Source organism: Argentina silus (genome assembly GCF_951799395.1).
Source record: "Argentina silus genome assembly, chromosome: 15".
In the NCBI taxonomy this organism is placed as follows: Eukaryota; Metazoa; Chordata; class Actinopteri; order Argentiniformes; family Argentinidae; genus Argentina; species Argentina silus.
The window spans coordinates 16,799,090-16,824,675 of record NC_139669.1 but is presented as its reverse complement, the minus strand read 5'-3'; the positions used below and the strand labels follow the sequence as shown (position 1 = coordinate 16,824,675).

Genomic DNA, 25,586 nt, shown 5'->3' with positions numbered 1-25,586 from the left:
ATTACTGAATCGATAAAGCCTTGTTAGCATGTTTGGACACACATTACATAACAACAAACACAACTTCAAATCCTTCGTACACGTTCAGCAGACAGAGCAGTAGTAATGTACTACAGTAGATGACTGTGCACCATATTGAGTGTGTGGTTAGGTTTAAGTACATCACCCCCCCCCCCCCCCCCCCTACCCTCCCACCCCCCGCTTCTGTTTCTGGTATGTAACTTGTGAACCACATGTTGCACAAATTTTAGCACCATTAAAGTGCTCTCTGTTGCCACTCGGGCCGTAAAGCACAGATCATTCTGGCAGGAAAAAGCAGGTTTGGGCGTCTTTCTCTCTTTCTCCGATTTTGAGACGAATTCAGACAACTGCTGCCCCCATGTTTCTGGAGGCTGAATTACCACAAGCACTTCAATAGCAAGTTTGCACTCTCCGCCTTTTCTCAGTTGTTAGAAACTGCTTGTGTTGCGTCCTCTCCTCCATCCTTCGCGTCCTACTGAAAACGTCGCAGGGAATCGAAGAGAGGAATCGAGGCGAGTTGATAAGAAATGAATGTTCCTCGTGCGATTCTCTTCAGCATGGGATGCGCCTTTTGAAATGACCAAATACACGCTGTGGAGATGAGCAACTTCACCAACATATGAACGAACTATCTACTGTATCATGACCATCCTCTACTAATGTGTCCCTTTTAGTGAATGATTATATGAAAGATTATACAATAGCCTCAGCTGATATGAAAGACTGATCTTAATAATAATTCCACAATGAAAATGATCATTACCTTTACCTGTAGATGGTAAATATTCATCACATAAGCAAAGGGGAACATGATTATATGATCATGTACAGTTACAGTAGTGCAAATTATGTCGTTTCCCATCCTCATTTTCTTAATGATATTATAACGGTCAGACAGGTGAACCCAGGTGCAGAACACAGACTAAGAGACAGGATCAGTGAAACCCCAAGCTGGGGTATATTTATTAAGAAAAGGCTGACTGAGCCGATATGTAGACAGGTAGTCCGGTAAGGGTCAGGCAGGCGGTTGGTCAGGCAGGCAGGGGTCAAACAGATAAGCTGGCAGGCAGATGGGCAGAGTTCAGGCAGATAATCGGGTTGGCAGACAGGCATAGGTCGAGTAGGCAGGGGGGCAGTCGTACACACAAGAGGTCAGGCAGGGAAGCAGGCGGTCATGCAGGCAGATAGGCGGATAGCCGTCCAGGCAGGGTTCAGGTAAGCAGGCAGGCAAGAGGGTCAGGCAGGGAAGGAACAGTGGACACAGGAACAAACAAGGTAAGGAGGCTGGGAATGCTAAGAAGCAGGAACTAGGAATTATAGCTAGAAGCGTGACTAACAATGAACTGATGTTATGATCCAGCAGGGTAGCAAAGGTTGAACCAGGTATTTATGGCAAACGCTGGTAATGAAAATGGGGAACAGCTGGTCATCTGACTCCTGCACACCTGACACCACTCCTGAAATCAGCCTGACTGGTCGAGAGAAAGAAAGAGAAAGACTGTCCTCTACTTAGAGGTAGAGGGCGTGACAGATATTATACAATACATTTATTTTCTAACTAATGTGACATATCAAGTTGTTTAAACCTCCCGTTGAGGAGAAACCTGAGTTTGAATGAATGGAGCGCAAATGTGTACTAGTAGACAGTGAAGCAGCATGTATGGAATGGTCAAGGAATGGAACGAGAGGGTTGCTAGTCAATAGCATCTTCCTCAAGTGGTTGGCTTACGGAATGCTCTATGGAAAATGCTAACAGTGCTCTCTCTTTCCTACTTTCTCTCTTCGGAGGATTCAACCTGTTGAACAATTAATATGCTCTTAAATATGGCGACCATCGGGAGAGGACAGATTTAGGAGAGGACAGATTTTCTGACTATCTCCTTCCACCCTCTCTCTCTCCCCACCCGTCTTTAGCGATACCCTCCTCCCCCTCTCACTGCCCCCCCCCTCTCTCTCTCTGAGCATAGCCAGTAGAAACAGCCTCTGGGCCATGTGCTGCTGCTGCTCGTGTGCGAAGGTAATTGGGTTTAATTAGTTGCACATAATAGGCACAATCTACTGAGACTGTCTGTGAAATCATGTCAAGTAATGGGAGGCGATGGAGGTCAATGAACAAACTATGAGAGAGAGAGAGAGAGAGAGAGAGAGAGAGAGAGAGGGAGAGAGCGAGCGAAAAACAAGCTTGTTTGTCATGATGGCTCCTATTTTAGCTGTGTATCTCAGAGTTCCTAATTGAAAGTGTATGAGGAATTTGGATGTTGCTCTTGAGGAGCACAAAGCAAAACAACACTTTTGAGCTCTGTCTTGCAGGTCAAATCAATTGAATAGCATGAGGATGTATTATTATCATAGATCTGAACTAAAATGTCTTGTATCACAGGAGTGGATCAATGACAATCGTCATCCAGCATCATAAGAAAAAAAAATAGGATTGAACTAATACCCATCAGATCTTCTGTTTATACTGATATCACACATCATTATGTTTCATAAATTCATCTATCCTATCTGCAAAATCTGTGTTATCTTGTCTTATCCCAGTAAGTTTAGTTACAGGTTAAAGTTCAATACTGTATACACCAAGAGAGGCTAGAGGAGGTAGAAATTCCATGCATTACAATGATGCCTGTCCTCCGATTTCTACCTCCACCAGCCTCCCCTGGTATACACCCCCAGTCTCTCCCAGTCACATTGCTTCCCCCCACCACCATAGTGGCTGTTTGGCCCAGCCTCTAATCCGGGTAATCGTTTATGCAAGCAGACGTAAAGGCATAGCTGAAATTTCCCCAAGTCCACTTTGATTACGTGCGAGAGACTCTAATGAGAGACATCAGGCTTGTTTTCCAGTCCTTTGTGTGCATGTCTAACACACACACACACACACTCCATCCTAGCCTCCATGTCTATTCTCCTGGCTCTCCTTTGATGCCAGCGGTGAGCAATCAGCCTAATTGGCCGTGGCAACACTGATGAAACATTTCAGAGGGAGGGGGGGGGGGAAACACAGGATTAGAAAACTACATCAATATCATTAATCACGGGCAGGAATCTGGTATTAACGGTGCCTGTTTTCTGTTAGAGGGCTAAACAGACATGAGGAGTGCGTGGAGAGGGAGGGAGATTCTCAGGCCAGCCGGGTCGTACGGTACACTGACCCCAGCTGTCCTCTGGAGGGCCAGACACCAGAGTTCACCCAGAGAGTGCTTCACCACCATCACCATCCAAACAAACAGTAACACGTCCTCACGCCTGTCACTGTCTAACACTGTCTGTCAGTTCCTTAGTGTACATGCCCAGGAAGGAACAGGGTGAGGACTACAATAGAGAACCATGATGGAACAGGTTGAGGACTACAATAGAGAACCAGGAGGGAACAGGTTGAGGACTACAATAGAGAACCATGATGGAACAGGTTGAGGACTACAATAGAGAACCAGGAGCGAACAGGTAGAGGACTACAATAGAGAACTAGGAGGGAACAGGGTGAGGACTACAATAGAGAACCATGATGGAACAGGTTGAGGACTACAATAGAGAACCAGGAGCGAACAGGTAGAGGACTACAATAGAGAACCAGGAGGGAACAGGGTGAGGACTACAATAGAGAACCAGGAGGGAACAGGGTGAGGACTACAATAGAGAGGAAATGTATCAACATCGAAATGTAATGACTATGTATCAGGGAGGTGGAGATGACCTCAGGTGGCTAGATTTACCACTGTGTGTACAGTGTGTGTGTGTGTGTGTGTGTGTGTGTGTGTGTGTGTGTGTGTGTGTGTGTGTGCGTGGGCATGCAAGGGTGTGTTTCATGACAGCTCTTCCTGTCTTCTTCTGACTCAGACACAGCAGCATTGACTTTGGAAGGCAGACGATGCTGTAGGAGCGTCTATCAGATTCAAAACAGGCGTAGTCATCCTTCCTCTGAGCAGGGCTGTCTGGTTCATACAGGACCAGTATGTTCCTCAGCTGTTTCTGTTTTCTTTCCCTTTCTTTTGTCTGCAGCTCCTCTTTAAATCAAGTCAACACGCTCACCTATCGCAGCTCCCGTCTTTGAACCCGGTATGCGATTGGCATTACGATATCGGCTGAACACGCGTGTGTTCAGTGTTATTGTTAACGTTGATACGATTGAGATACCGAAATGTATGCAGGGGCACACAGCAACAAACATTGGGTGACTAGATGACGTAGGGTCGTTTCTTGTTCCCGGAGCATGGCAGAGGGGTGAAATAAGCAGGGCCGTTACAATAGCGGCATCTGACATGAAAGATTCTGAGTGCAGTGCAGTGAGCAGAACGACATGAAAGGCCCTTTAATGAGTGGCCTGGTTTTTTTTTACGAGGGCTCCATGGCCCAGGAAAGCAGGCACTCAGCAGGCCAGGCCCTGGTGACTCTGTGGCTGCCTGCCCATCGGTGGCCATCCTGATGCCCAAGGCCTGGACAAGACTGCCCTGCCATAGACACCCACACCATCTGTCTCTGTCATCTCTCTCTCTCTCTCTCTCTCTCTCTCTCTCTCTCTCTCTGTCTCTCTGTCTCTCTCGCTCTCTCTCTGTCTGTCCCCCCCCTGGGCCCTTACCTCAGGCGCTAACGAGACCCTTGCCACCCTCGCCACTGCAGCTCTCTGTTTTCTCCTCCTTCATAACAACACTGTCTGGAAACCCTAAAGAGATCTTGTAAAACAAGAGAGGCAGGGGGATTTTACAGAACTACCTCAAGTGGAAAGTTTGGTATGCTAATGCAATGGGGGGCTGAGGGGCGAAGTGTCAGGCGTGGTGTATGAGTGCAGCTGTAGGAGAGCCCCAGCTCCAGCTCCAGCTCCAGCCCCAGCTCCAGCCCCAGCCCCAGCTCCAGCCCCAGCCCCAGCTCCAGCCCCAGCTCCAGCCCCAGCCCCAGCCCCAGCCCCAGCCCCAGCCCCAGCCCCAGCCCCAGCCCCAGCCCCAGCCCCAGCCCCAGCTCCAGCCCCAGCCCCAGCCCCAGCCCCAGCTCCAGCCCCAACCCCAGCCCCAGCCCCAGCCCCAGCCCCAGCCCCAGCCCCAGCCCCAGCCCCAGCCCCAGCCCCAGCTTCAGCCTCAGCCCTAGCCCCAGCCCCAGCCCCATCTCCATCTCCAGCTCCAGCTCCAGCCCCAGCCCAGCTCCAGCCCCAGCCCCATCTCCATCTCCAGCTCCAGCCCCAGCCCCAGCCCCATCCCCAGCTCCAGCCCCAGCCCCAGCCCCAGCCCCAGCTCCAGCCCCATCCCCATCCCTAGCCCCAGTGTGTGACTGTGTGACTGTGTGACTGTGTGACTGTGTGTGCATTAGCAGGAGGCAGGAGGGAGGAGGGCGCAGGGTGCACAGGAGCAGCGAAAGCAGCCCCTCTCTCGCTCTCTCGCTCTCTCCGTCTCGTTAACCCCCTCTCTCTCTGCCGCCCAACTTTGAAGTGGCGCTGCTGCTGATGTGATGTTTTTCTTGGCTATTGTATCCGAATGGAAAATACAATGTAACAAAGTTCTCATCGCTGTCCAAGTGCATAGTTTTCCTTTTTTTGAATGTGTGTTTAAATGATGGGGGAGCTATTTGAACGTGACACTGGCTCTCTAATTCCTCCTAATCCCTATCTCAACACTGAACTCTTACGTGAATGAGAAACCTCTTCCACTCTTAGTGCTGTCTCTCGATCGGTACATCTTTTGTGTTTCTTCCTTTGTCTACAGGTAGTGACATCATCATCTCAAGACGTGTCCATTATCAGTCGTCTGATGACATGTGGACAAGTTATTGTATTAGTTGTCATGGAGACAAAAAACATTGTATATACAGTACATACCTCATAGCGCAACAACAACAGCATCTTTTGGCACTATGATATTGCACATGTGTTTCTAAGAGTGTTTTTTTAAGCCGTATGGAGATTTAGCAAATCTACTTTTGACACTTTGACACACACTGTGCCAGAATATACATGCTGACTGAACATATTTCATTGTCGTGAATTTAATGATTAGAAGATTTTTTTAGGCAATTGTGCCATTACACACGCAAATCCAAATGCCAGAATATACATGCTGAATGAACATATATCATTGTCGTGAATTTAATGATTAGAAGATTTTTTTTAGGCAATTGTGCCATTACATACGCAAATCCAAATAATGCCCTAACCCCAACCGCCTACACACTCCTGGGTCCAGTATTTCAAAACATTTCATCTATTATTTAATCTATCAATTAGTCAGATCAATCTGATCCTGGATAGCAAAACAGAATCTGGTTAATTCTCATCTAAATAGTGGGCCCTGTAGATCTAAAGTGATATGGAAAATATCAATATGGAAAAAGTTCCACCTACTGTAGCCAATCAGAAGGTTGAAAAAGTTGAAAAATCTGATTTAACAGAGTGCTCCAGGGGAAAGGGGTTAGGGGTCCATTTAGAATTCAGTAAGAGAGTGGTGCCATTCTCAATGCTTGAACTCTGTCCAAGCCAAAAATATGACAGTTGTTCATAATATTAACCTTACAGGACCATCCAAGAGCAACACATTTCTGCCCGTTCAAATGCTGTTTCCCATCAATGAATCACACACACATTGTAAAGTATTTGTGTTTGCACTCTTTCCACAGCGATGACTCTGCCATCAGTTGTTGAATTTATAACGGTCCTTGGAAGGGCATCACATGGTGGGGGTGGGAGTTAATGGGGGCACATAATGTGTGTATTTGTGTGTGTGTGTGTGTGTGTGTGTGTGTGTGTGTGTGTGTGTGTGTGTGTGTGTGTGTGTGTGTGTGTGCGCGCGCGTGTGTGTGTGTGTATGTTGGGGCGGGGCGGTGGGGGTGCGGTGGGTGAGGTGCTGTGAAGACTGGTATTGACATTAGGCGTCTGAGGAGAGTGTAATAGGTCCCCAACCCAGCCAGCCACCCAGCCATCCAGCCACTGCACCCCCAACTGAGGATCGTTGAAGGCCAGAAAAGCTCCACAGAAGTCAGACTCTTTCCAAGACAGCTGCCCCCTCAGATGGACCTAAAGACCTCTTCACCCCCACTACCCCCCTGTACAAGTTTCTCTCCTGTTAATATATATACAGTGGGGGAAATAATTATTTGATCCCCTGCTGATTTTGTTAGTTTGCCCGATTACAAAGAAATGAGCGGTCTATAATTTTTATGGTACTTTTAGTTTAACAAATAGAGACAGAATATCAACAAAGAAGTCCAGAAAAAACACGTTATATAAAGTTATAAATTAATTTGCATTTGATCGAAGGAAATAAGTATTTGATCCCCTACAAACCAGCAAGAATTCTGGCTCATACAGACCGGTTATATGCCCATGAGGCACACAGATTACTCCTGTCACTTTAAGAAAGTACTCCTAATCTCTGCTTGTTATGGGTATAAAAGACACCTGTCATTAGAATCAATCTCTTCCATTCCAACCTCTCCACCACTATGGGCAAGACCAAAGAACATTCAAAGGACATCAGGGTAAGAGTTGTAGACCTGCACAAGGCTGGAATGGGCTACAAGACCATCAGCAAGAAGCTTGGTGAGAAGGAGACAACTGTTGGTGCAATTATTAGAAAATGGAAGAAATACAAAATAACCATCAATCGCCCTCGGCCTGGAGCTCCATGCAAGATCTTGCCTCGTGGGGTAAGGATGATCATGAGAAGGGTGAGGGATCAGCCCAGAACTACACGGGAGGAGCTTGGTAATGATCTCAAGGCAGCTGGGACCACAGTCACCAAGAAAACCATTGGTAACACACTACACCGTAACGGATTGAAATCCTGCAGTGCCCGCAAGGTCCCCCTGCTCAAGAAGGCACATGTACAAGCCCATCTGAAGTTTGCCAATGAACACTTAAATGATTCAGAGAAGGCTTGGGAGAAGGTGATGTGGTCAGATGAGACCAAAATTGAACTCTTTGGCATAAATTCGACTCTTCGTGTTTGGAGGGAGAGAAATGCTGAATGCTACAATCCCAAGAACACCATCCCCACCGTCAACCACGGAGGTGGAAACATTATGCTTTGGGGTTGTTTCTCTGCTAAAGGTACAGGACGACTTCACTGCATTGAGGGGCCAATGGACGGGGCCATGTACCATAAGATCTTGGACGAGAACCTCCTTCCCTCAGCCAGAGCACTGAGGATGGGTCGTGGATGGGTCTTCCAGCATGACAATGACCCAAAACATACAGCCAAGGCAACAAAGGAGTGGCTCAAGAAGAAGCACACTAAGGTCATGGAGTGGCCTAGCTAGTCTCCAGACCTTAATCCTATAGAAAATTTGTGGAGGGAGCTGAAGCTTCGAGTTGCCAAGCAAAAGCCTTGAAACCTTCAGGATTTGGAGAGGATCTGTAAAGAGGAGTGGACCAAAATCCCTCCTGAGATGTGTGCAAACCTGGTGACCAACTACAAGAAACGTCTGACTTCTGTGCTTGCCAACAAGGGTTTCTCCACCAAGTACTAAGTCATGTTTTGCTTGGGGATCAAATACTTATTTCCTTTGATCAAATGCAAATGAATTTATAACTTTATATGTGTTTTTTCTGGACTTCTTTGTTGATATTCTGTCTCTATTTGTTAAAATAAAAGTACCATAAAAATTATAGACCGCTCATTTCTTTGTAATCGGGCAAACTAACAAAATCAGCAGGGGATCAAATAAATATTTCCCCCACTGTATATGTATATAAACAATTTTCCTTCTTCTAGCATTGTGACTGCCTATGGCCCCTGGTCCGAGCATTGATTACTTGATCTTAGGATGACTGATGGAGAGATGATTCACTTACTTAAACTAATGTACTTGTTGTAAGTCGCTTTGGATAAAGGCGTCTGCTCAATGCCATCAATGTAAACGTAAATGTAATCCAACACAGGGGGACTTGAACGAGCTGCCAATGTCTCTGTGACGCTGCAGAGAGAGGGCTGGCTGATAGACTGTAATCCTTTGTTGGGTATGTACCGTGTAGCATGACTCTGGTGAGACGGAAAGGATGGTATCTGTTGGAACTTGCCAGATACACAGTATGTTCCATTAATTTCTATCTATATCAGCCATGTCAGCTAATGAAGTGTTCGGATGGCGTGGCGGGTGATTTGCATTGGCACATGTGAGCTGTGTGTACGGCTGCCTGCCTGTGCTTCAAAGGCATGTATCAGATGTAAGACCTTTCCAGGATCCTCGGGGGGTGGGGTGGGGTGGGGGGGGGGGGGGGGGGGTGTACAGGGTCAAACAGCGTGTGCTATGACTACCAACCAACCCCCCGCGGCCTCCACTGCATCTGTCAAATTCCTCCGAAAACAAAACAAAACGTTGTGACCCCATTTGTTTTGGTAACCCGGAGCATGAAAACACATTAGCGTCTCAAAAAAGGGGGATTGAACACCAGAGGCTGTGATTCTCTAATGTGGTTTACAAGTCGTCGGCCGCGCCACCTTTGGCTGGCTTCTCCCTCTCAGCTCTGCTGACTGCTGGGAGCTGGGCTGTCTGCAGGGCTCTGGCCAGTTTTCACTTCAGAGACCTTCTCTTTTTAACTTCTCTCCTCTCTTTTGTTCTCTCTGCTCCTTCATCTATCCCCCTCTCTCCTCATCCATACATCCAGCTATCTCTTTCTCCTCTTCTTCTGTCCTCCAAGTTTTCCTCCTCTCCGGCTCTCCCTGCTCCTTTGCTTTGTCTTTATCATGGAAAAGGATTGCCAGAAATACCTGATGAATTCCTCTGCCCTCTCCCTCCCAATGATAACTCCAGATCCTTTCCCTCCCTTTTCTCATACAAATCTGGGAAAACAGTCAACCAAAACCAACGTTTTCGGAGGGAGAGAAAAACCAAGCCATTTAGGTATTTTTGTACCCTTTGAAATGTAAATTATCGACATTGACAGAGTGTCACTTCTTTATTTGGTAGGTCTCGTCAGAATATTTATGAGCATTTAATCTTGGATGGCATTTACTTGTGTATGGTTCAAATGGGCCACTCATAAATTGCTGTAAACTGTCAAGGCAGGAGACAGATTGGTTGTTCTCACCCAGATTTTCTCTATGCCACATTAATGTCACTGCTCAGCCCATTGTACCAGCTGACTCTTATGGAGCTATTCATTAACAGCTGGTATATGGAAGTTTCCGGGGTTTGACACATAAGCACCCTTCACTTAACCCTTGATACCCTCCAGAACGAGCGATTTCAGATGTACGTGGATGTGAGACTATGATTACCATTCATAATTTAGATGCTATCAAAACCCCCGGCTTTTTCCATGCAGCTCTATATTTCAAATGGACTCCATTATGGTTTATGCCAAATGCCACCTGAGTAGACAGAGTTTGTATACGCATGCTAACAGATCTGCCCAATTTGTGTAGTCATTTTTCAATCATTCATTTAAATATGGAAACCACAGTTAGTTAAATATGGAAACCACATCCATAGTAGAGACTGTGTCCTTTCCTGATGAATGAAGTTCAATTCCTCTTCCCCATCGGAGATCATTGCGTCAGTAGAGCTGGATCATCAGAAACCAATGAGGCCTACTACTGTACACTCTACCTCAGTGAATTCCCTGCAGGACCATCAGTGAGTAATAGGCTCAAAATCTGCTTTCTGGAGTAGTGGAACTGCAAAAAGAGAAAAGGGATCTTCGCTTTATGATCCAGCATACTGTACCAGTCTATACTGTTCAAGCATGGCACGAAGATGGTCAAAAGAGGTAAGAATTGTATTTGTTTTTCCGTCAGCTACTTTTTCCGTCATCGACTCATTTCCTGCTCTTAATCATCCAGGCAAAGATGCCCTCATGGGGGTGGGTGTGCTGTCACCGAGCAATCTTTCTTTATGTGTGACGTGTTTCACACATAAATAACACAACAACACTGTTGCGTGTGTGCGTGTGTGCGTGTGTGTGTGTGTGTTGATGCTGGCGTGTGTCTGTGTGTGTGTGTGTGTGTGTGTATGTGTGTGTGTGTGTGTGTGTGTGTGTGTGTGTGTCTGTGTGTGTGTGTGTGTGTGTGTGTGTGTGTGTGTGTGTGTGTGTGTGTGTGTGTGTGTGTGTTGATGCTGGTGTGTGTGTGTGTGTGTGTGTGTGTGTGTGTGTGTGTGTGTGTGTGTGAGACTGGTGGTTTATGGAAAGAGTACGCAAACACAGGTAGCGCTCTCGGGGGGGGAGGAAACTGTTGGCGTTGGAGTACAATGCAAAGCAAACAGCCACTCAACCTGTGGGATGATAGAGTTTCCAGCTGCCCAATGTGTCCTACGCACCCGCTGTACGGCCCAGTCCTCAATCTCTACCCAGTACCTCAACAGTGGAACTAGACAAGCACTTCCTTGTCACTCAGCAAAACAACACATATTCATGCTATCGGTACTATTTATGGAAAAACGGACCAAGGGTGATGAAAATGAAGCTATTTGAGAGGACTTACTTTTGTTCTGCCACCCCTTTTATGGGTTTATTTTCGTGTCAAAGAGGTGGTTAAGTATAGACAAGAGTACAATCAAAGTTTCCATTCCCGAAAGCGCACCAGACAGGGACAAAGCATCCACGAGCATTCTTTGATCTTCCACTCTATATATTACCATTTGATTACTTATTCCTTATTCATTTCACAGAGGACCCAGTACCAACCTGGAAGATTCCAGTGATGTCAATATGATAAGCCAATATGATAATCACTGTTCCAGCCCGATAGGTAACAAAGCGATGGAAAGTGGTTGCCATACGAAGCACGTTTTTCAGCCACCCCGTGATCTGAATACCATTGAGCAAACGCAACCTCTGACACGCACTCGGGTAATTTACTGCTTTTATGATGTCGCGTATGGCCTTCCTTGTGGCGCGACCATTGAAATTTCCATGATTGTGGAAGACACACACGGCTCCACCCTGTAGCAGATTTATTTTCACACATGCTGGATGAGGTGTCTGTAATTCCTCCCCGCCCTGTCATTGTTTGTTCTGCTGTTAAGTGTGAATATGAGCAGAGACTGGGCAGAAACGCAGCCCTGTTTTAAGGCCATCGCACACATGCTCACTTGCCCGCCCCTCGCTCTGCCATTTGCTCGTGTCACTAACTCAACAGCTCTCCAGACCCCAGATCAACCCCCCCTGTGTCCATCAGCTGCTGGGGGACCAGTGAAGGCTTGCGGTTCAGAAGTCGTCCCCAGAGTCAGAGCTTTTGCTAGTATGATAAGGTGGAGTCATCTATTCATAAACACGGGCCGTAATGCACCCATCTACAGTACCAGTCAAAAGTTAGGACACCTTCTCATTCAATGGTTTCTCTTTATTTTTTATTATTTTCTAAATTGTAGATTCATATTGAAGACATCAAAACTATGAAGGAACACATATGGAATTATGTAGTCAACAAAAAAGTGTTAAACAAACCAGAATATGTTTTATATTTGAGATTCTTCAAAGTAGCCACCTTTTGCTTTGGTGACAGCTTTGCACACTCTTAGCAAGGTGCGTCCAAACTTTTAACTGGTACTGTATGTTGGAGTACGGTAGCCTCCACTGTAGAAGTGAATGGCTCTCGGGAGGACCTAGGAACGAATAAGTTGTTCTCTCTACGAAAAGAACAGCCAAAGCTTTAGCCAGTCTTTTTTGAGTGGAAGATTGGTGTTAGTAGGGTAATGGTAGAATGCTTAAAGCCTGTTTCTGCATCATGTAAAAGAAAATGACTTATGAGGTTTGTGACATGTCTTTTCTCCCATGTTCTGTGAAGTCATACCCTTGTGTTCTTGTACTGGTCAATCTCTCTAATTACTCCTGTGTTCATGTGTGACTTTCCTTAATGAACCTCAGGCCGGAATGAAGTAATGTGACCGACTCAGACAAGTGGTTCTTTGATCACCTGCACACACCAATGACCATACATAAAGACGAATGCAAACTTTCCAATAGGTGTTCCATCTTGACTTCACACGGGTGCACACATGATGAATTCACTGTCCAGACGCTGAAGCATGCAGGGAATGAAATGGGAATGCTATCAAACTCTATACTCCATCTCAGGGTGATGCAAAAAACACCAGCCCTTAACCCTGTCAGCTTGCCAAGGGAGCAAGAGGAGAGAGCAGCTCTAGCAGACAGAGCTAAAAAGTCTGGGAATGTAATTAAGTTGCACACACACACACACACACACACACACACACACACACACACACACACACACACACACACACACACACACACACACACACACAGACACACACGTGGCCCCCTAATGCATCCCCCATTAAAGTGCTGCACATCCTCAGCATTCTACAAGTCAGCTCTGACTGCTGAGCAGAGCTATTTGAGATGACAGTCACAGTGGTCAAATGAACCACACGCTCTAAGTGCCACTTTATCTTACACGGCATAACACTGAGCAGCAGCTTTAGAGAATGCTTAAACGATTGGTAGGCGCGTCGGCCATTGTGTGTCTCTCAACAAGTAATAAGCCTCTACGTGGTGCATTGTTAACCCCAGTCCCTTTGCACTTTTCTCCAGCCACGCATGACTTCTCCTCAAACGGGCTCTCTTCCAGACCCTGCTGTCTGTTTATCTACGCTGCCACCAGGGCGGCATGGAATGCATCGCCAGCACGCTCCGCTCACACACACACAGACCCAGGGTCTGCCCCAACCTGCTGATATGAGGTGTTTGTGTTTCACTTTTTATTTTTTTTGTGGGTAAATGTTTTGATTAAGAGGCCGTTACTGTTTTGCTAGTCACAATGGCTTTGTAGTGGTGGGGTTTGCTGCCGTGTTGAAGGACGGGCGGCCGCTCCCTGCCTCCAGTGAACGGGTGAGTGAGAGAGGAGCTGTCATCACCCGACTGCCGTCACCACCACTGCCTGGGAGAGGGAGAGAGAGAGAGAGAGAGAGAGAGAGAGAGAGAGAGAGAGAGAGAAAGAGAGAGAGATGGTAGAAGAGAGGAAATTAAGGCAAAAGAGGGAGGAAGGAGAGAAAAAGGGAGAGAGACAGGGGGAGAGAGAGAGAGAGAGAGACAGGGGGGAGAGAGAGAGAGCGAGAGATGGTAGAAGAGAGGAAATTAAGGCAAAAGAGGGAGGAAGGAATGAAAGAGAGAGAGAGAGAGAGAGAGAGAGAGAAGAAGAAGGGAACAGGCGAGAACACGTGTGAGGGAGGTCAGTGGTGGGCGCAGCAGCCGCTCACCTCACACCCCCCATCCCAGATGAATCCACAGAGCTGACACGGAGGCTGGATTACGTAAAGGAGAGAGCAGGTGGTACTCTGAAGCACACACAGCCCCTCTCCCTCCGGCCTCCCCCCGGCCCCCACAAACCCTCTGATCAACAGGACTGTTGGGCTGTCAGAGCCCATGGTTAAATGCTCCAGTGACTGAGGTCCCCAGACATGATGAAAAGTTTCACAGTGTTCAGTAATGGGGAGGTTATTACGCTGGTTGCTATGCATTGTGTTGGACGACAGCGTCAGAGGATGACGGAATGCCATAAATCTTAGAACAAAAGGAATAAAGGAATAAGGCAGCATCTCTCTGGAGAGACGGAGGGCTTTTAGGATGAGGTATTAATACATTAAAGATGAGAATCACAAAGTCATAAAGAGAGAGAAAAGATGATCAAGTCAATGACATGGACAGCATAGTTCTTTGGGGACGGCTTCATTTTTTAATGCCTTCAGATTCATTTGGCTGGTCTGGGTCTCCACAACTGTCAGTAATTCAGTAAGCTGTCAGTAAACTTCTAACCTCCTTTTAGGTTACACATATAAATAGATCCCTCTTTACAGTTTCAGACATAACAATTTAAAGTTATAGAGTGGGAATGACCAGTGACCAGAAGACCATAATGGTTATAGGTTAGTGCAAACATATTGAGGCAGAGAACGCAATAGTGCCAGGTAGCAGATATAAATTCTACTCTGATTACTAAACTATTTATGGTGATGCCCTGAACTCACTTCTACCATGTCCATTTCTGTAAAACATCCTATAGGCCTACAGTATAGCAGCAATAGACTGAAAGTTCTCATGCTTTTCAGTGTTGATTGAGAGAAATACAGGTTGAGATTTCGGTTGGTCCTGCAGTGCCTCCTATTGGTAAATTTATCAAATGTCTACACATGGTGTTGTTTTTTGTATTGTCCAAAAATGTGTTTAGCTTCATCTTAAGTGAACACAGAACAAGGTGACGTAATAGTTAGTGCAGTAAAGCATGAATGCTAGAGGAGAGAAGTCACTTTTTCCATGAGTAAACATACAATATATGAAATAGGGCCCTGTCAAACACAGTAAAATGCAGCTTTTTGGCTTGTCACAAGATATGCCTCTCACTCTGATTTATATAGGCTACGGAGGTGTATACTACGAAGTGAGCTAGGTGAGTTCCAGCTAACTCAGAGGTTAATTGCACAAAAAACGACTGATAAAAATATATTTAGGCCTATCAAATATTATCATGTGCTAAAACAAAATGATCGCTGACACAGTAAAGCTGACAGAGTAAAATAATATCAGAATGCATTTGATACATATCATGGAATGAACAGTTTATTAAACAAAACGTTTATTATGTGGACTCAAGCAAGCTGAGTTAAGCGGACGTTCATTGATTTCAGCAACAATGTCACGGTGTCAACATTGTGGCACGGATTCACTGCTTTCTGCATTGATATAGCCCTGTGCGTTCTGTACCAATGACTTCATTTGCATTGATGTTTCTTAAATGTTTCATTAATCTCCAAAGCCACTTCACAAATTCTTCCCAACTGAATCTTTACATGCCTTACAGTTTAAATAAGACTACTCAGAAGTCAACATTGGCTAGATGCTAAATGTTATGCCTCCAGTACTTTGGATGGATCAGACGTCATATTTTTGTATTCAGTGCGTTTAATCGATCCCAGATGTACATAGATAACTTTCAGAACTGGTAATCGAGTGCAGAGAAGATGATTGCCTAGCAGGGCTAGCACTTGAACATGGCTCTCTCCAGGGGCTTGAGATGCTGTACAAGGGTTTTCTCTTGGATACCTGTCATCATAATCACCGCAGTGGTGCTGTGGTCATATTATGCCTACGTGTTTGAGCTATGTTTATGTAAGTGTTGGAGAGAAATCTTCGTATTCAATGTTGTTTCCGCTGAGGAGTGTAATGATGGCTTAATGCAGAAAGCCCTTTAAATTTAGCGAGCTAGCTTGCTAACCAGGAAGTATTTATTTACGGGATGTAACCTGTATTTAGCTACAAAATAGCTGTATACAATATTGTCATTTTGTCCCCGTAAAATGCTTACGAATAACACTTATCAGTATCTATCTAAAACAGTATCTATATATATATCTATATATCTATCAAGCTAGCTAACTGGCTACAGTGAGTATTATTTGTTGAGATGGAGAATACTGTCAGTAACGAATTGGTTAGCTTTAGCAAGCAGGTAGCGATAAGAATCAGTGAAGGATGCATTTGCATGAGAAATAAAATGTCAGCTCTTTTCATATCAACTGATTTACCATGTGTATGCTTTACAGTTACAATCAGCAACACACTGGAGAAGGGTGAGTTCTCTAGTCCTTCATGTACCCTGTATCTTGCATGTCTTCTGGTGCACACCAGGGGTTATAACTAGGGGTGAAGAAATCTGTCATCTTCTAAATTGTAAAAGTAATGTGTCTGTCTGCAGTGGCCTACCTGTTGGTATTCCATGTTTGCTTTGTGATGTTTACCTGGACCTACTGGAAGTCTATCTTCACTCCACCTTCGTCCCCTTGCAAGAAGGTAAGAAGAAGGTAGCCATTTGAAATGATAGGTTAAGTCATTCTAAAAGCAACTTTCTGTGCCGTGTTGTCAACAATAACCTGAAAAGTCATCATAAGGCACTGATCATCAAGGCACTTGATCAACCTCAATGGCTTATTATATGGTCTTCATTGTCAAGCAAAGGCTTATCATTAAATCTCTTATGATGATCATGTCTACTTGTTGGTCCAGTTTCAGCTGTCCTACTCAGACAAAGAGAGATATGAAATGGAGGAGAGGCCGGATGCACAGAAACAGATCCTGGTGGAGATTGCTAAGAAACTGCCTATCTTTACAAGAGCAACGTCTGGAGGTGACTGATTAATTGATTTCAACCTTTGACAAAAATCCCCAACTGTAACTGCCCTTTACTGAAGCTAGAAGATATTACTATTAGGGGCCATTCATATTATCTTATCAAAACGGATAAATCCCTGTTTTATGCTGTTATCAATACGTCTATCTGGCCCTGCTAGATGCCATGCGATACTGCTCCCACATAGCTGCCATAACTGAGAGCCAGTCAGATGGAAAGGCAGGCTCCGTCTCCGTTCTAAATCCCTTCATTGACTTGCTGCAAAGCCTGCCATTTAACATTTACATGCCAAAATGATGGCTCTCTCCCACACTCTTAACAACCTAGCAACCCAACCCTCACTTCATCATCCTGCACCTAATCCTCCTTTGCTGAAAACTAAGAGGCGAGTGTAATTAGCTTTTGTGTTTGTGCAAGTGCGTGCGTGAGTCGTCTGTTTGTGTGTGTGTGTGTGTGTGTGTGTGTGTGTGTGTGTGTGTGTGTGTGTGTGCGCGCACATCTTGTGAGTGTGTGTCTGGCGTGCGTGCGTGCGTGTGTTACATCCCCAGGAGTGTAAACAGCAAATGTATCTCTTTCATAAGGGCTGATAGCTAAGCTCAGACTAAGTTCTCAGTGGCAGGAAGTAAGTGAAGGGTAAGTGCAGGATCGTATGGCTGCTCTGGCGGCTGAACCTCCTCTTGCCTCCAGCTATCAGGTTCTGTGACCGCTGCCAGGTGCTGAAGCCGGACCGCTGTCACCACTGCTCCGTCTGTGAAACGTAAGTCTCCTCCCCCTCCCCCTCTCCCTCCTCTAACCCATTCATGTGGAGAGTAACACAGGGAAGAGGATATTTGTTAGCCTGAAACATTTGTGATAATTAGAAGGTGTTGGCCAGCAGGTAGACAATCTGTTTGAAAGGAGATCCTAATAGTGTTCAATCAGAGCAGTGGTGTTGTTGTTACCTGAACAAAGACAGGTAGACAGGCCTGGATTCATGTTTAATGAAGTATTCCTTGATTTATATTGACAGATATTTGAAATCCAGAAATGTTTGTTCCCATTTCTCTATGATACCATAATTATGCATACACTTTCCAAAAGTCAAGAAAAAGAGTCTAGAGTGGTTTTCTTGTCAAGAGAATATTTGAAAGTCATGTACTTTGACCTTTTCCAAGATTTTTCCATTGATTACTTAAAACCTGTTTGTCATATCCCGTGTCTATTGCAGGTGTGTCCTGAAGATGGATCACCATTGTCCATGGTGGGTGGGTGGCTGGCTACTGTTCTATTGAATAACCTCAACCAACATTGCATTGCCTCTCTCAGGCCAACTGTAGATAGGATATCACTACTTATCACCAGTCTGTTGAGTTGAAAGAGGACTGACCCTACTATTATTGTCTCTTGTCTCTCATCTTCTTTTGTGTGTGTGTGTGTGTGTGTCTGTTTGTGACTCTCCTTAGGGTGAACAACTGCGTCGGTTTTTCCAACTACAAGTTCTTCCTGCTCTTCCTGTCTTACTCCATGGTCTACTGCGTCTTCATCGCTGCGTCAGTCTTTCGGTTCTTCATCAAGTTCTGGGTGGTGAGTGAAACGATAGAGAAAGTAAAAACACGATACACATTCAGTTCATCAGGTGCAGGACAGAAGAACGTATCAAAGAAATGGCCGCAACTCTGCTATGCTGCCATGCTGATTTGAATTTTTCTTTGTTGAGTGAAACTAACCTCTGTCCTTGATCATGCTGCTCATCAAGTCTTGTGATGAACTCATGATTGCAAGTTATTGATGGACTCACGATTGACTCACCAAGGGTGATTCTGTGTTGTGAATTGGTGCAGCTTCTGCATTTCACTCTGCTCATTAGGCTCTTATCTGAGTTTCACTTCTCCTATTTCTCCTATTCTTCTACAGGGAGAGCTGCCCAATGGGCCTGCTAAGTTCCATGTCCTCTTCCTCATGTTCGTGGCCATCATGTTCTTCGTCAGTCTCATGTTCCTCTTTGGCTACCACTGCTGGCTGGTGGCCAAGAACAGGTCCACTTTGGGTAAGGCCACTGGTTTTCACTGATTTACTGGTTCCCCATAATCTCTGCTGTGTGGTAGACTGTTGACTAGATAGAGGATGAAGACTCGAACCATTTTGTGCAATAGAAAGAACCCCTCTTAGAATCAGTGTGTACATTTTAATTCTTCTATCAAAGAAAAAGTATTATACCCTGTACTTATACCCTGTACCTGTTCCATCTCTCCTCTCCTTCAGAGGCTTTCTCAGCTCCTTTCTTTCCCAGTGGTCAAGACAGAAACGGCTTTAACGTGGGAATCCGTAGGAATCTGCAGCAGGTGTTCGGAGAGGACAGGAAGCTCTGGTTTATTCCTGTCTTCACGGGGTGAGTGTGTTAAAGGAGACTACACCAGCCGTATGCATGGACCTAGTTTCAATAACGTGACTTGATTTGAAAGGTGGATGGAAAGGATGAGGATCAGAGTCCTGGCTTTCAAAGCTAACTTCCATCCTCTCTGCATTTGTCCTGTGTCCTTTTTCAGCCAAGGAGATGGCCACTATTTCCCCTTGAAGAGCCTGAGTGAGTCCCGGAACCCCCTTCTGGCCAATGAAGAGAAGTGGGATGAGGACGAGGAGGGATCTGAGGAGGGGAGCTTGGGTGAGTGGAACTTGGGAGCCTTAGGTCACCTCAGAGCTGTCGGTGACCAGAATGGTCTTGTTGTGTTATGCCAAGTTAAGAACAAAAACAATACAGCAACAGCACTGTTACCTGTACTGACCTAAAGACATCACCACATGTGTTCGTGCTGCAGTCCTACCCAGCTGGCAGGTCAAGTAAATGCGAAACATACTATGTATGAGGAGACACCCTCAATTGGTGAGGAGAATTCTTGCTGGGTGGCATAGTGGTTAAATATCATGGTCTTCTACTACCATCCGGTGGACACTTTGCGGGACTTCAATGTGTTCATCTAGTATTAAATTGTAAAAATTGTAACAATTAAAATAGAATCATCCCCCCAAAAAAGGCAGTTTAACCTTCACAATTGTATGAATTTGCTGACAGGGAAATGACGTACTTTATTGTTTCAGCCGGTGACAGGGATCCTTCTGTTACCATAGAGATGGAGGAGGAGTAGGACATTGATCACGTGAGTTATGTCTGACATCTATGAGCCTCAAAGAAAATACATTTCATACCTAGTGTGATTTTAAGATGCTGAAGTATATGTCTTCCCATTGACTAGTTGAATCATACCCAAGGTGCTCTACATTTACCTTTTATCTGTACTCTGTCACAAAAAGGTTGGTGTATTATTGTATTGATATTTCAAAGGACATTCTTGTTCTCTTTTGTTCTCTATAAAACATAGGGCCACCTTCGTAAGCTCCATATATGGACTTTTTTACAGTACATGTGGAGTTGTACCAATCCCACTGTACCATGAGGCAAATGCATTCCCAATCCTGTGGAGTTTCAGACACATTGAACAACTCAAGATGGAGCCAAATGTGTGGAAGAAGCCTGGGGTTCTTTGCCATTGTCATTTTATCTTGATTAATGGTTGAATATAATTTGTGTATCATTTAAGTTAATCATGGACAATCAACAGCATCACCCTTCTGCATGGACACATCTACAGTATCACCCGGGTTGGGAAAATTATCAACAAAGTGTTTACTCTGTTTCTTACACTGCACTTGTTCCTCTCAAGGCTTTGTCCTCTGTCAGACTAGACGATTGTTAAAACCTGTGGGAAAGTCTGCATCTAACATTGCAGTCTCTCTCTTTTCTGTTCTGACGTTGTGTTCTGATGATGCGTCCTGAGTTTGCAGCACATACAGTATCAGACCTTGGGGTTCAACCTGAGCACAGGGGCTCCAAACTGACGTAACACCCTCAAAGCCCTGGAGGCCTCCTGGAGTGTTGTGAGAGATTTGCCTCAACATTTGGTGTCCTTAAGACACCACACTGCACATTAGAATTGTTACACAGGTGACAGTTAGTGTCAATGTTTGTTTGTTTTATGACATACTGTATTGTGCACCTGTGGTATGTATTGTATGTCTATTCATTCCTTTGTATTGTAAAGATAAAGTTATTAGAAAGTAGCTCAAGGAACTACTGAGGTATTTGGAGATGGCTCCTTTCCACTGGTTGGTAGAAGTCGTCGAATTGCTACTGTGATATTGTGTTTTAATTTTTTCTACCTGTGTAAACGGAACATTTTGTCGATGGTCTTCATTACAAATGAAAAAGATAACATGACTCATGTGTTACACTGGCAGACTCAAGGGCATGTCAGCATGTGAGGACTATATTGTCTTGGCTATTGTTCCTTTGTAAAAAAAAATATATATATATATATATTAATTGATCCATCTATTCTGTACAGGACAAGTAACTGATAAAGCTATTTCCAGACCTGGTAGAAATAGTTTTCCTTTTTTTAATGCTGTAGGAAGGAGTACCTGATTTAGCTTTTCAGGTGCAATGGGTTTGCACCTTTTGTTGAAATGAAAAAGAAAAAAAATGACTACTATTTTCTCTCGGGTCTGTCTATTTCATATCATCTTCTATTTATGAAATTATTCCTTACTAAATATTATTTTACAATCATGTGTGGAGTTGTGAGAATGGCAGTGGCTGGGGTCTGATTATCTACCCTACCCTTGGACGAGAGGGTACTATCATGTTACTTGTTACACTTGAAGTGGAGTGAACAAGTGTACTCTGGAAGAAGGGTAGGGAATCAGGCCACAACCGCAGTGTTTGAAGGCATGTGTGTAGAGATGAAGAATGTCATGGATGTTGAGTGTGCCATGTGATGTTATGTGTCTTTGTATTTATTGTTATACTGTACGTCCACAGTGGAATATTTTTTTTGTGTGGGTCATGAATTCACTGATGTCTCTCTGGTGTGTCCCATTAAATCAAGTGATTATGTTGTTAATTATATAAATGAAATTTGACTCCAAGCTTCTTTTTTGACATTTATTTTTTATTCTATAGGGGGGTGAAAACAAACAGGAGTAAAACATTGCATTAGTAATGAACACAATCATTCCCAAAGTTATTTCCCCAAGTCAGACACATGGTTGCGACACATAGAATCTCCCTTCTGAATATATCTTGATCTTTAAAAAAATAAACTCTGATACAGCTTGGCGTAGTGTCTTATCTATCAGCACAAGTGAACTGGAAACAAATCCTTCATAGTTTCATCAGTCTGACACAAACCACGTCAAATCTATTGGTTTCTAGCTTGCATAGGCATAGAGGTGTGGGCCCATGTACCTGAAACTGTGAAAAGAGATTTTGCATAAACCTGCAAATTACAGTATTTACCTTTTCAATACATTCAGTTTCTGTGGGTAAATTGGTCTACAGCAAAGGCTAAGACAATATAGTGAGCAGGATTTTTAGACTTTTTTTTAGACAGAGGGGGTTTATGGCACAAAAAAAGGTGTACTTAAGAGGCTACTTTCATAACATTTCAGTAAAGATAGAATACACACTGATAGCGTTTCTCATATCACAGTGTGTCTTTGGTGCTGTAGCAGGTTAGTCTGTACCAAAGTACTTCTTCCCAAAGTGTGTCGGGGCCACTGGGTGTACCTCCGTGGTCAGGATGGTGATGTCTGGGAACTGCTGGATGATAGACTTGGCTCCTGGTACAGTATACAAGTAATCACATGTTCTGTTATAGTGATTTTGATATAATCTATCTAACAGTAGGTTTTTGATGGTGATGGATAGAGGGAGTGACAGGGTTCTAGTGGCGGGGATGGGGTGAATAGAAGAATGATAGTGAGGGGATAGAGTGGAGGAGTAACGTACCGTGAGGGGTGGAGAACAGGCTGAGGAGAATAATGTGTTTGGGCTGAAGGCTATGTTCTATCAGAACCTTTAATGCCTCAATCACAGTGTTACCTGTACCTGCACACACACAGACACACAGTATATTATTTCAGCTTTGACAAAAAATATTCTCCCACAATGGCTGTGCAATATTCACCAACAGAGCAGTCAGCAAAGTCAAAGTTGACACCTCAACTATTCATCACTTTAACTGGTACCTGCTATCATGTACTATGACAAAAAGTATTCTACATGGCTTCATCCCTGTCTTATTTCATCACTGGGGAACATTATAATGCAGTCGCATCACGACAGGGGAAAGCTGTGACCATTACTGCACTATTTCTGGAGGTCTTCATTATGCTATTCAGCAGCTTGCTGGCTATCTAGCAGGCACTGTATAATTTTCCCCAGAGAGCTGTAATTATCAGCCGAGGGTGAATGGGCCTGAATGATGTAGAAATGTGGAGCAGGCAGAAAAGGTCAACCTAAAGGGAATTTTAAAAACCCCTTGCTGTTTTCAAATCGAAAAGAAAATGTACTGTACATTTACATTTACATGACTGCTGGTTCTGTGTTGTCTTAAGTCAATGCAAATATGTTAACAAAAAAACTCCTGGTCAAGACAGGACATTGTTTGAAGTTGGAACTAGGGATTGGGTACATGAGTAGAACCTACTCACTCAGAATAGGGCACATGAGCAGTACTTTTCTCCTGTAGATGTCTGGGGGGAACTTGGCATAGTAGACTTTGGCTTTCTGGGTCTCCTCATCACTCTGGATGAGGATCTTGCCAATGCATATTGACTGGCAGCAGTCCCTCAGACCCTGCTCCATAGCCTCACCTGCAAGGGAGAGATTGGTGCTGTGTCTCTCAATATTCTAACATGGCCTATTTTGTGAATGAAATGGTTAAGGCAAATTCTCAGTAGGGATCCACTACCTTGGTTCACCTGTTCTAGTTTTTAAGATCAGTGGAAAGGAGAGGAGACAGCCACTTTAGCCTTCTGAGATGTATCCAGAGCACACACTGTAAGTACAAGTCATTGTACTTACCAGTGAACGATTAGTCTGGATCTCATTCCTACTGTATTAAATTGATCACTCAATGTCATTAAAGAGATGCTAAAGGATTTTGTCACTCATTCTTTACATCTATTTTGGCTTAAGTGTTGACTGTATGGTTCATGATATAATGTTAATTCATTCCTAATCTTATTAGACCACACAGTCCTCAATTTAAGGCCAACAAACCTTTGCAAAATAAGCTTTTACTCATGGGAGTAGGGAGGTGTACCCCTCTGTCCAGTCAGGTAAAAATAATGACCTAAGTCATTTTAGAACTACAGTAGCAGCTGAAAATATTTGTTTAAATCCTGAAGCATCTGTTTAAAATGACAGGATCTAAGATACCTGCTGGTAGGGTGAAAAACTGCAATACAATGCTTTGCTTTGCTCTCATTCTGAATTTAAGTTTGCAGCAGAGTTAGAGGAAAGTAAATTCAGTGGTGTGTTATAGGACAGGGGCTTGACCGCCTTTCGACTTACCACTCCTCATAATGCTGACTCCACAGTTGCCTCGCTTGAATTTGACACCCTCATACTTGTGCCCTGGGGGAAAATAAAGCAGAAGCTGTTTCCAGACATGTTTCTGGAATATAAAGTAATCTCTATGAAAGGGTGTCTCACCTGTTGGAGTGGTGACAGTGCACTCTGAATAGGGGAGTTGATTGAGTCCCTCTTCAACTACCAGTCTGATCTTTGGTAGAAAACCAAACAGACAGACAAACACTGTGCTATTATAACTAAACAGACTTTTGAAGACATGTAGTCTGTATGTATACTGTATCATCCATTTTGAAGAAATGTTATGATGGGGTCATAATCTTACCAATCGGTCAGCACAAAACACAAAATCCCCTCTGCTAGTTGTCCTACAAAAAATAAATTCATCATAATGTAATTTCAAGTGAATAAAACCCAGAGGATATTCAGAAACATGATGACTATGCACTCACTTGTCTCTGATTAGGGTCTGTAATTCGCGTATCTGGTCATTTAATGTGATCAATTTCAGTTGAGGTCCCAGACTATCTTGGTTTAGCCAGTTCACACACTGATTTCTGACATCATCCGCTTCAGGATTCGCGACCACCGGGAGGCTGCTTGCAAACCGCACATGCTTCACGACAGGGGGCTCTTGATCAGTGACATTCATTTGCTGATTGTGGCAAGGCTTTTTATTGTAGCCTACTCACATCAGCAGTCTGTGGCTGAGAAGAGCTCCCTTGGCCAAGTAGGTAGGCCAACAGCAAAGGAATTTCAGCAACACGTGTTCCCTTTCCCTTTCCCGTTCTCTGACTGACAGCAATGACTGTCAAAACACTGACAGGTTGCTATGCGGCTGGCAAATCAGGAACAAATATTTACAAATCTTAAATATGTATTTTTATATATATATATATATTAGCTTTATAAAACGAAGACTTAACATGTGACAGTGCCGTGTGACTGGTTTCCCCAACAAGTGACAGGAAATACAGTTAGATCATTAACTCACAAAAACTCGCACCGAATGGTTAAGAAATGTCATCAGTCACAAGAAGATCACTTGTGATTGCTAAATGAACAGTTACATTTTCTATATTGCC

At 44.3% G+C, this 25,586-nt stretch overlaps 2 protein-coding genes across 3 annotated transcripts; one reads left to right on the top strand and one right to left on the bottom strand.

The window, feature by feature from the left end:
* Positions 1–15,934: 15,934 nt before the first annotated feature.
* Positions 15,935–22,041, top strand: zdhhc15b (zDHHC palmitoyltransferase 15b). Its single transcript, XM_083685707.1, has 12 exons — positions 15,935–16,072; positions 16,507–16,533; positions 16,659–16,753; positions 16,967–17,087; positions 17,778–17,847; positions 18,298–18,330; positions 18,533–18,653; positions 18,984–19,116; positions 19,332–19,458; positions 19,616–19,731; positions 20,166–20,224; positions 20,447–22,041. The coding sequence occupies exons 1-11, from the start codon at positions 15,955–15,957 to the stop codon at positions 20,210–20,212; spliced, it is 1,008 nt and encodes a 335-aa protein (XP_083541833.1). The 5' UTR covers positions 15,935–15,954; the 3' UTR covers positions 20,213–20,224; positions 20,447–22,041.
* Positions 22,042–22,082: 41 nt separating this feature from the next.
* On the bottom strand, positions 22,083–25,156 carry LOC310815786 (uracil phosphoribosyltransferase homolog). 2 transcript variants are annotated; one of them, XM_083685709.1, is made up of 7 exons: positions 24,954–25,156; positions 24,827–24,869; positions 24,625–24,694; positions 24,484–24,546; positions 23,619–23,780; positions 22,915–23,013; positions 22,083–22,745 (listed from the first exon to the last, which is right to left on the bottom strand). In XM_083685709.1, the coding sequence occupies exons 1-7, from the start codon at positions 25,151–25,153 to the stop codon at positions 22,639–22,641; spliced, it is 744 nt and encodes a 247-aa protein (XP_083541835.1). In that variant the 5' UTR covers positions 25,154–25,156; the 3' UTR covers positions 22,083–22,638. The 2 variants fall into 2 exon arrangements, with proteins under 2 accessions (XP_083541835.1, XP_083541834.1); XM_083685708.1 differs by having other exon boundaries at positions 24,484–24,694.
* Between the last annotated feature and the right edge of the window lie 430 nt (positions 25,157–25,586).